Here is a 17,651-nt window from a genome sequence, read left to right as displayed (position 1 = left end):
ATAAAGAAGGTGCAGTAGCAATCAAGTTAATCCTTTTGTGCAAGATAGATTTAAGGCCCATTCAACAAGTTCATGCACCTATTCAGGGGGGCATTTTTATGAGCATTCAAAAGTGTGCAAGGCAGCCACTTTATTAAAAGACAATATGCACTTCAATGATGGACCATCTACGTATAATAAGGACAGAAGATGTGCACAAGAGAGCTTTCAGAACCACTTTTCAAGCTGATATGCGATTGATGTTGTGAAAACCATCAAAGCAACTCTCTTGTTTGTTCAATCATTCTCATACATGCATAAACAATACAGCAGAACATTGGTGTTGATCTGCACCTTACATAGTAGAAAGGGGGTGACAGGCTGTCTTTGTATGTGAGTATCTAGTTAAATTCCTAAAACAAAACTGAAGGTTACAAGGGCTCAACAACAGGCCTGAAACCAAAAAAGGAAAGTACAGAAGGCTTTATTGCAGGGCCAGAGCCAGAAAGACCAGGCAGTCTGGGGAGACTGGGGAAAAGAAGCCAGGGAATATAGATTCATCAACGGCCATCATTGCACGCAGTGAAAAACAGACAGTCTCTTTTGAAGCCAGGGAATATAGATTCATCAAAAGCCATTGTTGCCCCCCCCCACCCAACCACCACAAAAAAGAATAAGAATAAAGGTACGAAAAAGAGTTGCCTAAGCTCCTGCCACTGACTGCAACTGGTCCCAATGACCTCCCAAAGATGGAGCTCCAGATCTCAGCCACCAGTGCCCAATCTCTCACCTGGCCCCGACGTGCCATCAACTTGATCTTTAGTGCCAGTAACAGTCCTATGGCGAGGATCAGTCAAAATAGATGTTACGTTTATAAATCCCACTCCCTGCATCACCTCCTCAAGATCCATGGTATAATATTCATCCATCCAAGGTTCAGTTGATTTCATCAAAGTAAACACCACAGGTGGTAGGTTCTGCAGAGCAGAAAGACAAACTTTGAGTACTAACACATGGGAAAAGCCCAGCAGTAGTGAAGTTGAGAACTGTGAGCACAACATCTACCTGTATAACCTTTGACTTTGGCTGGACAAAGATCAACCAACAAACAAGCATATCAGTTAAACATGACCTGGCATCAGTTTAAATCAATCATCTGAAAGAGCAAAGGCATGAGATACAAACTGAATTGTCTGTTATAGCAACAGTCCCACCAGGCCGCAAAAGCCGGAATGCTTCTTCTAACAACGCTTTTGTGGCATGTTGTGGGCATTCATGAATCTGGAAACAGCACCTGAGCTGATTAAGCATATTGATACAGATGATTGGACATTTTCAAAGTTCATCACAGTGGTGCCTCACCATGGTTTATGATCTACATCCTAGGCTACCCGTCAGTAAGTCTTCCCTTTAGTATATTTACAACTAAATGTTCAACTCGTCCTGAATTAACACCACCACATTCTAACGGAACATTCCAAAAAGCAAACAAATGCATCTTACAAACTCCTGTTACGAAAAGGTTCAACCTAAACCTTTCTTGTCTCTAAATGTTACTGTGTTACTCACCACATAAGCAAGAGAAATAATGTCGAATGATGCAGGAGGAAGTCCTGTGGCTTCACCTTTTCCATGTATCCAACGTATTGGTTTTCCCCTTGCTATTCCCTTTGCAATGTCTTGTTTGTCTTTGTATTGAGCTACTGCCACAAAGTAAGGAGACAAATCTAGACCCTGTTAAGCCAACAACCACATCACTTCTTCAGCAGGCTTGTTTTTCATTGAGCCACTTCAATTTGATGGCAGAATTTCAAAGCGTTCAGCTGACCGCCACTTGTGCTGATGGAAATCTGTCTGCCAAAAAACGTGTACTGACACCAACTGAGCATCCAACATCCAGAATATCTCTTATTTCACAGCTGCCTGAATGTTTGCAGTGATGATCTTCAATAGCTTTTAGCCAGTTCCCTCTTAATACCCTGTTTGCCTCTTCTAATGATTTGGCAGAAGGAATAGCACGGGTCACCATTGATGCAGTTGCAGGCTCAACTTCAGCTGCAGCCTGTGCTCAAAACAATGCGGGGACCCTCATCAATAAGAGCATTTTTAATACTTGACTCTCCAGTGTTTGAAGTCAAAAACTCAGGCTTTGTGGCTGCTGTAATCACTTACCTGCCATGAGAGATTCCCAGTTGTATAGCCATGGAACTCCTGAAGATAATCTGATTATTAAGCAAAAACGCAGTTAGATTCCAAACTTGAAGTGATTAAATCTGAGCAAATTAAGATACAGCTTACAATCAGGATAGTCAACCATATGATTTTCGACTAGGTCTTTCTCAGCATATACATCAGATTGCAGATATTGTTCAGTCATCTCCCTCCAAGGTATACCTTTCTTCTCAGCAGAGCTGAACAAAGGCATTCAAGTGAGAATCAAACAAAGTTTCTGCACTGCAATGCATGTAAGCATCTAAAAGTTATTAACACCAAACAAAGGAAAATCAAAAAGCAAATCATAGTGCACATGCTAAAGACATGCAAACCAATTGAATAATTCATCGGTCAAGAATCTTAGGCCAATCTTCAAGCATGCACGTGAGGCCTCAACTTAAGGAAGATTTGATAATTTTGTATCCTCACCATTCCCACACTCTCAATTGATTAAGAGGCACATGCAAGCACAAGGAGTATAAAAAACTGGGTTCTAACCAGTATATACATATAAACAACTTATTAAGCACTGATGATAATGAAATAGCATATCATGTACTCACTATCTAGCATGGAATGAAATTTGAGAAAGAGAAAGGCAAAAACAAAAACATTGAAGATAACAAGGCTAAGAAAAAGGGCAGCCAACTTGCAAAGAAAAACAGTGTGAAGATGGAGGAGGTAAACGTAATCACTCATGAGAATGACAGTAATGGTGAAGTACTTCTTGCTTCTTTTTTGAGTGCACATGCATTGATTCTAATGATGACATGTACACTTGGATACTTGATTCACGTATGTCTTGTCATGTTACACCACATCATGAGTGGTTTTTTGACTACAATGATGGCACACGTGGTATTGTCCACTTGGGGGATAACTATGCATGTAAAATTACAGGTATTGGTAATGTGAAATTGGAATTTTAGCATGGCTCCGTGTTTGTTTAGTATAATGTGCAGTATATACCTTAGCTCAAGAAGAGCTTGATAAGCATAGGGTAGCTAGATGACAAAAGCTATCATACCACCTTTGGAAATAGCAAATGGAAAATTTGTAAGGGTTCTCACATTGTTGCCAAGGGCTCCAAAAGTGATACTTTGTATCCTTTGCATGTATCTAGTATGCATAACCAAGTAGTCGCCATAACTGAGCAGCCAAGTGTTTCTTTGTAGCATAGCCGGTTAGAACACGTGAGTCAAACTGGAATGAAAGTGCTTTCTTGTTTGAGTTATTTGCTATCTTTAAGGTATGCTGATTTTGAACAATGTGATCATTGTATTTATGGTAAGTATGCTCAAACGTCACATAAAAAATCTCTTTCTCTTAAGTCCTCACCTTAGTTGGTACATTCAGATGTATGTCAGATATTAGGGCTATCTCTAGGGGAAAAGAAGTATTTTATTACTTTTGTTAATGATGTCACGTGCAAAGTATGGGTTTATCCAATCCCTTGTAAAGACGAGACCTTGGATAAATTTAAAAAATTCATAGCACTGCCATCTGACAATGGTGGGGAATATGTGTCCAAAGCCTTTCAAGAATTTTGTGACAACAAAGGGATTAAAAGGGAGCTCACCACCCCTCACAATTCATCCCAAAATGGTGTTAAAGACCGTATGAACAAGACTATTTAAGACACTGTCCGTACAATACTATCACATGCTGCTTTACCTCATGGATTTTGGACAAAGGCGGTTATGACAACCGTACACTTGATTAATCAATCACCAAACAGGTCTTGGGAAAAAGGAGGAGGAGTCTCTCAAGAAGCGTGCTCGGGCAAGCTACCTTCATATGCTTACTTGAGAGTATTTGGCTTCTAGGCATTTGGGCACATTCGTAAGGCCAAACAGGTCTTGGGAAAAAGGAGGAGTCTCTCAAGAAGCGTGCTCGGGCAAGCTACCTTCATATGCTCACTTGAGAGTATTTGGCTCCTAGGCATTTGGGCACATTCGCAAGGAAAAATGCAGCGAACTTGAGCCAAAGTTCTGTAAATGTATTTTCCTAGGATATGGTAACGAGGGTGAAATGGGATATAGGTTATGGGACCTCGAAAAAAGGAAAATTGTATGCAGCAATGATGCTATCTTTCGGAAAGATCGTATGCACAAACAGCCTGAAAAGAACGAGGAAGTCAGAAGGATTGTATTCCGAGAGGATATACTGATAAGACAGCAAAGAATGCCCACTAGATAGTAACAAGTATCTACTATAAATGGCCTTGAAAATATAGGGAATAATGCTGAAAATGAACAATAAGATATTACCCATGATGTACCACAATTTCAGCAAGAACAGATGTCTTTGGAACAACCAGAACCGGTTGTACAACATGCTGAGTCTGCAAAACCGCAAGCTGTTAATACAAATTTGCAAGATAAATAGCCAACGTTTGAAGGCTCCTATTGGCATCATCATCAAACTGCTGATGACTTCACTACTCTACCTGGCAACACCATCCACACCCTGGGATCAAGCTATAGGCTTATATTTGCACTCCAAGAGGATCTCCACCATCACGCATCACCCCTCCCACTCCTAGCTTCATCTTGGCTACTTCGTTTGGCAGATTTAGGGTTTCTCTGACCACTGGTGTCATCACACAGACAACTGGTATTTGCGTTTGCAACCTGCTATCACTCCTTTCATCTGGTGTCAACATCCACACACCTGGCGTCAACATCTAGATTGTCATCATTTGCATTTGGAAGCTCACACATCTCTCGCATTTGTGTTTTTCATCTAGGCCATCTTCCGACATCTAAGGACTACGCTTCGCTCCCTCGACAGCTAGTCATCATCTTTTTTATCTGCAATGGCATCAAAGGACCACAGTTCACTCCCTTAACAACTATCCTTCACCATCCAATGATTACTTCACTAGCCCACTGCCCAGAGGACTATGTTTCACTCCCTTTATTGTGAAAATTCCCACGGGTGCAAAGACAAAGGGTGAGACAAATGATATTAGAGCCATGCTACATGTGCTTGTCCTTGCAAATTCCCATGGGTGCACACTACCACAAGTTTGTTGTTTGACTCAATCTGTTTTCTGTTTCTGTGAAAGTTGCATCTTGAATCTGTGCCGATTGCTTATCAAACTTCAGACTATAGTGTTAACAGTCAGAATCAACTTGTAACTTTAGCATAGTCCCAGTCGAAGGTCTATTCTCTAAAGCACTAACTCCCAAGCTCTACCCATGCATTTGGGACTGGTTTTTGTCACTCCAATTGACACGCTACTCTAATGTGTACAAGTTTGGCAACAACAGAGCAACAAACCTTTCTAGGTTTAGGGTTTTCCATTCTCCCTCCAGCGCTATCCTAGAGCACCATTAAATTGTCTTCTTTCGCGTAGAATAGCCACTCTACACTTTGCAAAAAGCAAATGAGAAAATGGAAGAGTACTAGAACCTATGCACGAGACGTTCTGGAGCACAAGGTAATTGCGTCAAAGGCTCTCTCTCTCTCTCTCTCTCTCTCTCTCTCTCAGCCGAATTGCAGGTACCTGATGAAGACCTGCCTTGCCGCCAACCTCATAATGTTATAGAGAGGCTTGATTGCAATAAGAGCACTCACAAAGAGAGAGAGAGGCTCGTCCCCTGTGTAGCGCGGTTTACTGAGTTTGCCCTCAACAAATGGACCTTGCAAAAAGCCTTGATTACTGCTGCTGCTGCTGCTGCTGCTGTAAGTAGCTTGGATTGCTATGACTTTCCTGCGCGTTCTCTCACGAGAACCCCAGCTTAGAAACAGGGGAGTTGGTAGTGGTGGAAAACCGACCGCTGCCATCTCTCGATCCCTTCCTCCCCCCAAAGAACTCTTCTTAAGAAGGCGATACTAGGCCTACTAACGAGGGCGCGCTATCGCTTCCAAGAGCATTGCCCTTTGTTTTTTTCATTTTTTCATTTTTTCTCTTTTTTTTTGGGTTGGTTGTGGGGAAAGGGTGTTAAATGCAACATCCCAAATGGAAGCCACTTGTTGTAGAAGAGGATAGAATAATCTACCATAGTCCAATAGTGCTCCAAGTGGCGAACAATCAGTAGTCGGCCTATCGGAACCCAAAAAAAACTTTAACTAGAATAGGTTGTCACTTTCAAATGTAGTTGCTATTGATGTAAATGGCTAGTAAGGGAGCCTGGTGTTGGGTGGCTTGTGAATTGCAAACATGTAAGGCATCTTGGGGTAGATGGTGTGTTGGATGACCTTAGATAGTTGGGAACATTTTATTTGTAAAAATGCAGCTGTAGGATGCTGAGGAATGGGTTGCCATGATGTAGTAAGGTGTTGCCACTTGAGAAAAGGAAGTTGCTTGCCAGACCGAGAGAGATGTCACCAAGCTTATGGAAGTGGGTGCCAGGCTGAGACAACACTTGGGTGAACTAAGTGCTGGCCCAACATTCTATATGTTTGAGATCTGCTGAACAACCATAACTACTTTTATCGCTCAATTTGCATCACATCCATGTTAAATTGCATGTGTACAACAAATACAAAAGCATGATGAATGGAAAGAAGATGTTTTTGAGACCCTTGGCTGTTATAAGTGGTGCGCAAATCGGATGTTGTATGCGCGCATAGTGAACGCTAGAAGGTCCCCAAGAACAAAGAACTCTAGTAAAACTCATAAAGCAAGAAGAAGGTTTTGCATGACACGAGACAAAAAGACAAATTGGGTACAATCTTTCCCCATGCCTTGTGTGAACGCTCCACAAGGCATGTATTTATCAATTTATTAATCTCTAAGCTAAAAAATAGCCCAATTTACAATTAGCATGCTTTTGGCTTTTGTGTTTTCTTTTGTCCAAATAAAGAATAAAGCGGTTGGGCATCCCAAAAGTCGGCGGGCTGTGCCCAAATACAATGTCCAATAATGAAATATTTAAATCGAGTGCATATGCGCATACAAAATAATAAATGTTTGTTAAGCACTTCAATAAATAAGCGCACCTAAATAAATATTAGTGCCACGTCTTTATGATAAGGCGTGCACCCATAAAAAATAATAATTTCTTCTAGGTAATTTGAATACACGCCATCGCCCGGTGCTTTCCAATGCCACTACTAGCTGCTCTACACATCAACTGAAGCATTTACAATTGTTAGAAAATAATAAAATTAAACCGAAAAGTGAATACCTAATAGTCTTCAGCTACAAAATAATAAAATAGATTGAAACTTTGTCCTAACCTTAATTTAATACGAGTGTACTCTAAACTCATAAGCGTCCATTAATTTAAATATGCATTTTGCGGAATCACCCGCTATGGAATCACCCACGTGCACATTAAATTAACATGACACCCGAAAAGGACAGGCGTCTCGGTCAACTTCTTGCACAAGGAATCCACCTTGTGTACGAGCCTCGACAAATAAATATAGTTTTACAGAATTCACCGCAAAACCTCACAGAATCCACCGTGGAATATGCCTCCAGGCATCATACCCCCGGGTGGGATAACAATTGGTCTCAATTGCTATTAGCTCAATGTGGAGCGAGCAGTGAGGGGTAAGTACTTAAGTCGTAGGCATGCATCCATTGGGCATCTTCAACATGATGATTTTTAAAATTAACCAAATATCTAGAATGTCTACGGCCAGTTCTAGTGGTCATAAAGTCAATTTCTAGAATAATTTCATATTTAAGGATTTCAATTTCTTTTTTTAACAAATGAGGGTTTTCATAGATAGGGTGGACAGGTAATTGGCCTCTAAAAGGTCATAGTAAACTAATATAAAAAGTATTATGGATTTTTCAATGTGGGGGTAGTTCTAATTTGAATTGTCATTGATCTTGTGAATTATTTTAAAAGGTCCATAAAATCTAGGTTCTAATTTAACAACCAGGTATTTCTCAACACTTTACAATCTTCTCTTTTAAATGTGTAACCAAACATAATCATCAACTTTGAAACTCATGGCTTTTCGTTTCTTATTAGCTTGTTTAGTGTATGATTGTTGGGCTTTCGTAATCATATCTTTGACTTCAGCGAAAATAGTAACATGTGTATTGGCAATATCATTAGCAGCTTTAACTTTGTTTGATAATGATGTAACAGGTGTAGGCAATCTATGTCCATAAATGATTTCAAAAAAGGTGCTTTATGTGTAGCTGTATTTGGTGTATTATTGTATGCAAATTAAAGTAGATGCAAGTATGTATCCGTATTTGTGGTTTTGAAATTGTATATACACACAAAAGATCTAAAATTGTATTTTTAGTAGCTTTTGTTTGCCCATTGGTTTCAAGATGAAATGTAGATAAGAAATCAATCTTAGTACTTAAATTAACAAACAAAATAGTCCAAAAATTGTTACAGAATCTAGAATCGCGATCAGAATTAATAACTTTTGGCAAAACCATGGTTAGTGAAAACAATCTTTAAAAACAATTGTGCAGCTTGAGATGCAGTTAATGTTTTCTTGCATGGTAGAAAATATGCTTGTTTACTAAATCGATCTACTATAGTCCAAATCATATCATGATTAGCTTGGGTGTTAGGCAAACCAATTATGAAATCCATTGAAATATGTTCACATGATGGTCGTTCAAGAATTAGTAAAGGCATTAACAAACCATATTGCTTACCATGGTGTCACTTGACTCTTTGATAAATTAAACACTCAGAAACAAAGTTAGAAACATCAGATTCCATTTGTGGCCAGTAAAAATCTTCAACCAATGTACATAAAGTAGAAATAATACCTCTATGGCCTTGATATGGGGGACAATGAATTTTGTGCAACACAAATGATCGAAATGGAATATTGACACATAATCTTTTCTCATAAAACATAAATCCATCAGAATAAGACAAAGAATCAATTGGAATCCAATTATTAGCAACTAATTTATTCTAATCAGCTTGAAAACTGGGGTCTTGGTCATAGGTATCCTTCATAGAGATAATGGAATCAAAAGATATAACAGAAATATTATGGATACTTGGTCTTCTACTCAATGCATCAACAATAACATTCTCCAAGTTGATATTGGATAAGTGGATGCAAACTTTAGATGAAAGCAATCCATTTGATAAGACGATCAGAGATTTGTGGTTGACTAAGGAGATGTTTGATACTTAGTTAGTTTTGATCATGAATTCAGATCCCATTAGATAGTGTTTCCATTGACATAAGGCTTGTACTATAGCTAACAATTCTTTATTATAGGTAGAATACTTCAGCTCAGAAGGTTTAAGTTTGCAACTAGAATAGGCTACGGGATGTGAATCTTGTATAATGACAACTCCTATTCCTAATTCATTAGCAAGAGTGACTACTAGAAAGAATGGTCGATTAAAATCAGGTAATTGCAAAATAGGGACATGTGTTAAAGCATATTTCAATAAATCAAAATACTTTTGATGATTATTAGACTAATGATATATAACACGTTTCTTTAATAATTTCGTTAAATGTAATGCAAGTAATGAAAAATTTCTTACAAATTTTTTGTAAAAGCTAGCAAGACCTAAGAAAGAACGTAACTTGTGCATATTTTTAGGGATTGGCCAATTCAAATTTACCTCTATCTTTTTAGGATCAACTTGAATACCATCAGAAGAAACAATATATCCTAAGTATTCAATGTGATTTGGAAAAATTCACTCTTGTCAAGGTTAGTATACAATTGATTTTCTTTCAACAATTTGAAAACCAAAGATAAATGTTCATAATGCTCATTCTTATTCTTACTGAAAACCAATATATCATCAAAGAAAACAATTACACAATGCTAATATTTCAAAAATATTCGATTCATCATTCGATTAAATGTAGCTGGTGCATTAGTTAAACTGAAAGACATAACAAGGAATTCATAATGACCAAATTGAGTTCTAAATGCAGTTTTGAAAATGTTAGGTGTATCCAATCGTACTTGATGATATCTAGATTTGAGATCTATCTTGCTAAAAATAGTGGCTCCTTATAGTTTATCCATGAGGTTGTCTACCCTAGGGATCGTATATCTATTCTTAACAGTGATCTTATTTAGGGTACGATAATTAATGCACATCCTATAGGTATTATTTTTCTTCTTAACTAATAGGACAGGTGTACTACTGGGCCTAATGAGTCCTCGAGTTAACATTTCTTCAACTTGTGCTTGGATTTTTTTTTGCTCAATCTGCTTATGTCTATAAGGTGCTTTATATGGTGGTTGAGAATCTGGGATTAAGTTTATTTTATGGTATTCAGAACGTGTAGGTGGTAAGCCAAGGGATAAATCAGTGGCAAAACAATCTTTAAATTGTGAAAGAAATTGTGTGTGCGTAGGATGCATTTTATTTTTCTTAGCTTCAATTTCATTTACCCATACTAAATATGATTTGCTACCTTTTCTCAATGCATGTTTAGCATGTGTGTGACTAAGCAATGGAAAATTATCAAAGGTGTACGTTTCATATAATGTAATTTGTTCTCCATTAGAATGAATTTTCATGGAATGTATGGAATAATCTATATCGGGGTTATATTCATGACGCCAAGGCATTCCTAAAATAATATCATTAGCTTACAAAGGCACAACCAAGAAATTTCTGCGCTCAACATAATCACTAATTTTAATTTCTAAATCATGAACTTCTTGTGTACCATTGTATCTAGTGCCTAAGAATGCATCTTTTATGTGATAATGAGTTGGAACAGTAGGTAAATTCAATAATTTTACCAACTTTGCAAAAATAAAATAATGTGTGTTTCCATCATACTGCAAAACAATCTTTTCGTGACCATGCACAAAACATTTTATCATTAATAATGAATGAGGATTTGGCATACCTGGTAAAGTATTTGAAGCATCGCCGATATCTTCATCATTTTCAGTAAAATCTGGCATATCTTCATGGTCTTCATCTTCAGTCACTCCCAAGTAGTTGATTTGAACCGTTAGCTTCTTGGATTGACAGTTCACTGCTAAGTGTCTAGGTCATTGACATTTGTAGTAAACTATAGACTTTGCTTTGGAAGCATTATTGGTAATGGTCAGAAATTTGGGTATGTTGGGATTTGACTGGAGAGATGGCTCAGGTTTTAAATTTGTGTTTGATGGTAAAGCAGGGAATCGTGTCTAGGGTTTACGGAAAGAAAAAGGAAGAAAGCAATTTTAGTTAAATCTTCGAAAGTTAGAATTGAATTGCTTTGTACCAAAGTTACTATTAGTTGGAAATTGTTGGGGTCACTTTTCTCGTCCACGAATTTTAGTTTTAGCATCATGGGCCAAAGAAATTGCATCCTCCAAAGTCTTTAGATTGGACATGTTCACTTCCGTATAGAAGTGACCAAGCAAATCATACATATACTTGCGCTTATGGATCGCCTCAAGAACATCTTCAAGCATTCAAAGTTGTAGTAAGACACTCCAGAAACGCTCAGTGTATTGTGGAATGGATTCATGATCTCTTTGTTGTAGAAGATCCCACTCGTTGATTGCTTTTTCATGAAATTGAGATGGGAGAAAATTCTGCAAAAATTTCTTTTGAAAGGCCTCCCAAGTAGTAGGACAATTAATACTCTTGCGGATAACAATCCACCATAATGATGCTGTGTCTACTAGATGGTTAATGACGCATTTGAGTTTATCTTTTTCAGCATATTGTTCTTCATGGAAATAATCATCAAATTGACTGATAAAAGTAAGAACAGTTTTTCTATCACATTGTCCATTAAAAGTATGGAATTTGAATTTTCTTTTACATATATTGGTTTCTTTCCTGAGAGAAGGTGCTTCGAGTGTTGCGTCAATTGTACGTTGAATAACATCTTCGGGTTGCGCTCCATCTTGATTGACACTAGATCGTTGAAGAGTAGCCAGTTAAGCTTGCAAATTTTGACGTGCTCTTCGTTCCTCTTGAAGTTGCATCATAATTAGGTCCAATTTTTGCTCCATGGTTGGTTCTCGTAAATCACCTTCGGCCAATAAAATATTCCATGTTTTGATCGAACATCCTGCAAAATCTTAAACATCTCACACACTCAAAATCTTGTTAGAGGAATGAGTATAGCTCAAATTTGGGTTTACAAGGCTTGATTTTTTTAAAAATATGGCTTTTTGCGATCTTGCTTTTTTTGCGGGTACGGTAATTGATGAATGTCTTCTTCCAAACGAGAAATAGTTTGCATATGTCAGTTTGCTTGCTGGAAATCAACTTTGTCAGGGTGTAGGTGTAAACAGAGGCTTGCTGAAGTTTTCGAGAGTAGTTCGGGAAAAGTTTGGTGTGAACACCCACTATGGGAAGGTTTAATATTGAAGTTTTGAAGCTTTAGAAAGCTTAGAATCTTTAAGCTTTAGAATAAAAATCTTTACTAATTATTTGATTTGCGACAAGACGGTAGTATGTTGATGCCAGATTCGATGCCGGTCAGTATGTGTTGCAGCCGTTGACGATTAAATCTTGGAGAGATTAAGCTTTTAAAGCTTAAAGCTTAAGCTTTGATAATTCATATAAAACTTAGTTTCTGTCTAAGAGAGAGGGGGGGAAAAAAATGTATTTATGAAGGAGCTTCCCGAGTGGTCCTTCGTCGCTTGAGAGTGGTCCTTCACGATCTGACAGTACAACAAGGGGTTCTTCACCGCTAGAAACACACTAGTACTGATAGTTCACTGCCTGTAGAGCCCATTTGTTTCCAGGAGCTTTGCCTTCACGTGAGATGGTAAGCGATTGGAAGCCCTTGATCTCAACTATTCTCTAATACCACTGGTGCGCAAATCGGATGTTGTATGCGCGCACAGTGAACGTCGGAAGGTCCCCAAGAAGAAATAACTCTACTAAAACTCATAAAGCAATAAGAAGGTTTTGCACAACATGAGAAAAAAGGACAAATTGGGTACAATCTCCCCCCATGCCTTGTGTGAGCACTCCACAAGGCATGTATTTATAAATTTAATAATCTCTAAGCTCAAAATAGCCCAATTTACAATTAGCATGCTTTTGGCTTTTGTGTTTGCTTTTGTCCAAGTAAAGAATAAAGCGGTTGGGCATCCCAAAAGTCGACGGGCTGTGCCCAAATATAATGCCCAATAATGAAATATTCAAATCGAGCGCATATGTGCATACAAAATAATAAATGTTTGTCAAGCACTTCAATAAATAAGCACGCCTAAATAAATATTAGCACCACGCCTTTAATGATAAGGTGTGTGTTGAGATATTTGCAATCACATCTACTTTAGTCTCTTTGTGAGAAGTAGTGAGGGCTCAGGACCAGAATCCCATATGCATAGTAGGAGAAAGTACCACCACTCAATTCCTATAAAGCATTGTACTTGCACTCTTTTTCTAATGCAATGATAGTACTATTTTCTTTCCAGTAAAGTGTCATGTCACTGTCAATACACAAGATTGTGTTTATGAGTCCAAGTCTCAATCTTGGAACCTAATTCACTTGTGTAACAATTTGTTCTAGTCAGGGTCAATGTCTTCATGAGTTTCTTTTTCCTCTTTCAACCTCCATAGCTTCCGCATCTGCCATGCTCTAGATCCCGCATATTTCACATGGTATTAGAGCTCAGTTGAGCATGGCCTAACTCTCCTTTCACTCCTCTCAGCTCCTTTCCATCTCTTATCAGTTGAGCATGGACCAACTCTCCTTTCACTCCTCTCAGCTCCTTTCCATCTCTTCTCAGCTCAGTTTGAGTACTAGACCCTATCTCCAACTTCATTTGCATTCCTACCTTCAATGAAGCTTCCATGGCAGCCATAGACAACAGCACCCTATCAGTTTGAAGCTTTTATATCTCTCTCCATAGGCCAAATCTCTCTAAACTTCCTTTTGGAGAAGTGTTTCTCTACTTCCAAAGCTCCTTCTTGGCACCTCAATCATTGATATTAGACAACTATAGCTTTAGCATTGCCTCTTTTCAGATTTGTTGCCATAACTATGTCTGTGGACAGTACCTACCTACCTCTGTTGGAGCAGCCATATCTCATCAACCAGGCCATATCTCTTCGAGCTTTCTTCTCGAGAGTTGTTCTTCAGGTCAAGATGCAACTTCTTGGCACAAAAATCAAGGAGATTGATGCACACTATGCCCGGAATTTGCATTTTTCCAAATCAGGGCACAATTTTGACAGCGACCACTTTGAAGGATTAGATCTCTCAACTTGAGCATAATGAGTACAAAACCTCTTAGGAGGAGTTAGACCCATTATTGAGGGTCCTCCATCTCAAAGGGTTTGAGCAGATTCAACCAGTGGAGTGCATGGGAGTTGCTGGTCCCTGTTTTGACAGGACAACCATAGCCACTTACCTTTAAGCTCATTTTTCCTTCATGTTCTCTCTCCTGCCACTTAAACCAAGCCAAGGCCACTCTAATATGAAGTTTTCAACAAGTATTCAACCATCAAATCAGCAAGGAGGAAAAGCTATGAAGATTTTTTGAAGATCATCAAGTCAAACTCAAGCAACAAACATCAAATTTCAAACTAGTATCTTTTGATACTTCATTGCCGTTGCTTGTGTCTTTTGACACATACAAAGATAAACTCATTCTTGGTTATTCTCAGTCATTTGAAGCTAATTTGCTGCTGGTCTCTCAAGTTGAACATGGGCAAAGATTCTCCAACTGCCCATTTCAAAGGAGTCGGGTTTCATACCTAGGAGACCTGCATCAAATTGATCCTGATGAAGAAGGGCCTCTGGGCCATTACCACTGGAAAAGAAAAGAAGGCTCGTGATGCCGATCTTGTTGTCACTTGGCAAAAGAACAATGATAAGGCTCAGGCCATTATCAAACTAGAGCTAGACGACATCTATATCCACCATGTGGATAATTGTGAGACCTCACAGGATACATGGAAGAGACTTGACACCTTGTTCGATGCACAGTCTAAATCATCAAAGTATGGTCTCCTAATTGAGTTTTTCAGGCTTGAAATGAAGTCCATCACATCACTTGCCACACATCTAAATTACATGGAAGGACTTCTAACCCAACTTGCAGGAATCAACATTAAAATGGAAGAAGATGTTTGCATTGGTGTTCTACTTAAGAGTTTGCCTCCTGAATATAATAATGTATCAACAACTTTAATCAACATGCCAAATCCTGAACTTGTTGATATCCAGGCATCGCTGTTAGAGAAGGAAAAGAAGCTAAAAACTAAGGAAGAACCAAGTACCTCTAGAGATGAGCATGCATTATGTGTTGGCAACAACAGGTACAAAGGCAAGAAGGATCAGCTCTTCTGTGATTTTTGCAAAAGGATCGGACACACCGAGAAGTTCAGCCACGCTAGAAAGAGGTCCCAAAAGGCCTATCTAGTTGCAGTCAAAGAAGAAGAAGAAAATGGAGCAAAAGAAGAAGAACAACAAGACCACCAAGAGAAGGACAAACCTCATCAGTCCTTCTATTTAGATAGACTTTTTTAGTTTTGTATTTCCTAGCCCTAATGCCTCAAACATAAACTTGTAAACTCCTCAGTTATCCTTGTACTACAGCCTCTGTACACTTTGTGAGGTCCCTGCTACAGCCTCTGGATGTCCATCATGTTTGTGGTACCCACACTTAGCCTTTTCTGCGACAGCAGCTGGTGTTTTTTGCCATGTTTATGGTGTGCCCACACTTTGTAGGTGTTGCTTTCACTAAAGCCTCTACACACTTTGTACTTTTGGTTGTGATTGAGGAGGGGTGTTGAGATATTTGCAATCACACCTACTTTAGTCCCTTTGTGAGAAGCAGTGAGGGCTCAGGACCAAAATCCCATATGCACAGTAGGAGAAAGTACCGCCACTCAATTCCTATAAAGCATTGTACTTGCACTCTTTTTCTAATGCAATGATAGTACTCTTTTCTTTCCAATAAAGTGTCATGTCACTGTCAATACACAAGATTGTGTTTATGAGTCCAAGTCTCAATCTTGGAACCTAATTCACTTGTGTAACAATTTGTCCTAGTCAGGGTCAATGTCTTCATGAGTTTCTTTTTCCTCTTTCAACCTCCATAGGTTCTGCATCTGCCATGCTCTAGATCCCGCGTATTTCACAGTGTGCGCCCATAAAAAATAATAATTTCTTCTAGGTAATCTGAATACACGCCATCGCCCGGTGCTTCCCAACACCACTGCTGTTGCCTGCTCTACACATCAACTGAAGCATTCACAATTGTTAGAAAATAATAAAATTAAACCGACAAAAGTGAATACCTAGTAGTCTTCATCTACAAAATAATAAAATTGGTTGGAACTCTGTCCTAATCTTAATTTAATACGAGTGCACTCTAAACTCATAAATGTCCATTAACTTAAATATGTATTTTGCGGAATCACCCGTTATGGATTCACCCACATGCACATTAAATTAACATGACGCCCGAAAAGAATAGGCATCCTTGCGTCAACTTCTCGCACAAGGAATCCACCTTGTGTACGAGCCCCGACAAATAAATATAATTTTATAGAATCTACCGCAAAACCTCACGGAATCCAGCGTGGAATAAAAACCTCACGGAATCCACCATGGAATATGCCTCCAGGCATCAATAAGAGCACAATGTCTAAGTCAAGTCAAATCCCCTCCTCTATATTACATGATGTAGGCCTTATTTAGAAAGAGATATAATGTGTCTCTAGGAGCTATACCATAGTGATCCATGTAAAGTGATACCTCTTAGGCCTTGCAATGGGATTGGACATGGATGCAAATCTATAACTCTTAGCCTACTTGGCTCATAAATGCACAAATAGGATGGCATGACAAAATGATCCATCTTGGGCCTTGTATCAGGATTGGACATGGATGCAAATGTGTTACTCTTAGTCTATTTGGCCAGTAAATGTACAAATAGTACAGCATGGCATCGAGCCAACCAAGTTATCGCCATATCCTTCTTGAAGCTAGAGGGAGGTGCAAGTCCCATCAATTCTTACTCTCAAACATTCTAAAATTTCCCCATGTGTGAGTTGCAAGATAGGAGATGCCTCATGGAAAAAATGACACGAGAACGTTTTTCACTAATCTCAACTACACAAAGATATAGAAAGTTAGCCGTGGTTTTGACAAAAAACTTAATAGTAAAAAATGCTCCCATAACTACTTTGGCCAAAAAATTTACTATGTCTATCATATAATAAGTAATATTGCAAGTTTGAGGAAAAAATCATGCGTTGCTAGTAGTGTGAACTTGATTAGGGACCAATGGTTAATGAGCATGGTATTAAAACAAATGAGATATGGATACATAGGGTGGACTATGGTCGACTAAAACATGATTTTGTAGAAAGATAGCTAGATTTACCATACAATTTAAGTACATGTGAAACCATGGATCAAAATAGATGTACATTTAGTTAAGCCAACATACAAAAAGAAAATAAATGGCATTCTTGGACTTATGATTATTATAAGCATCTGCCTAGTACAAAAGATACCAACTCATCTAAATATTGAAGTCATGGTAACCATGACATGAATTAGACTAGACACTTGACCACAAAGTCAAACATATTAGGATTAAG

The 17,651-nt window shown here is 38.5% G+C and overlaps 1 protein-coding gene across 4 annotated transcripts; it reads right to left on the bottom strand.

Annotated features, from left to right (window-relative positions):
- Positions 1 to 213: 213 nt before the first annotated feature.
- LOC148014323 (uncharacterized) lies at positions 214 to 6,062 on the bottom strand. 4 transcript variants are annotated; one of them, XM_087666787.1, is made up of 8 exons: positions 5,705 to 6,058; positions 2,278 to 2,390; positions 2,152 to 2,201; positions 1,808 to 2,041; positions 1,549 to 1,713; positions 1,165 to 1,260; positions 1,045 to 1,065; positions 214 to 956 (listed from the first exon to the last, which is right to left on the bottom strand). In XM_087666787.1, exons 1-8 carry the CDS (start codon positions 5,983 to 5,985, stop codon positions 744 to 746), a joined length of 1,173 nt encoding a protein of 390 aa, XP_087522913.1. In that variant the 5' UTR covers positions 5,986 to 6,058; the 3' UTR covers positions 214 to 743. The 4 variants fall into 4 exon arrangements, 3 of the variants coding, with proteins under 3 accessions (XP_087522913.1, XP_087522914.1, XP_087522911.1); XM_087666788.1 differs by having other exon boundaries at positions 215 to 956; positions 5,776 to 5,917; XM_087666785.1 differs by lacking the exon at positions 5,705 to 6,058 and adding an exon at positions 4,464 to 4,484 and having other exon boundaries at positions 215 to 956.
- Positions 6,063 to 17,651: the final 11,589 nt, after the last annotated feature.

Source organism: Lygodium microphyllum, chromosome 25 (genome assembly GCF_053477565.2).
Source record: "Lygodium microphyllum isolate KBCC chromosome 25, Lygodium_microphyllum_v1.1.10, whole genome shotgun sequence".
NCBI lineage: Eukaryota > Viridiplantae > Streptophyta > Polypodiopsida > Schizaeales > Lygodiaceae > Lygodium > Lygodium microphyllum.
This window is presented reverse-complemented; position numbering and strand designations above follow the sequence as displayed.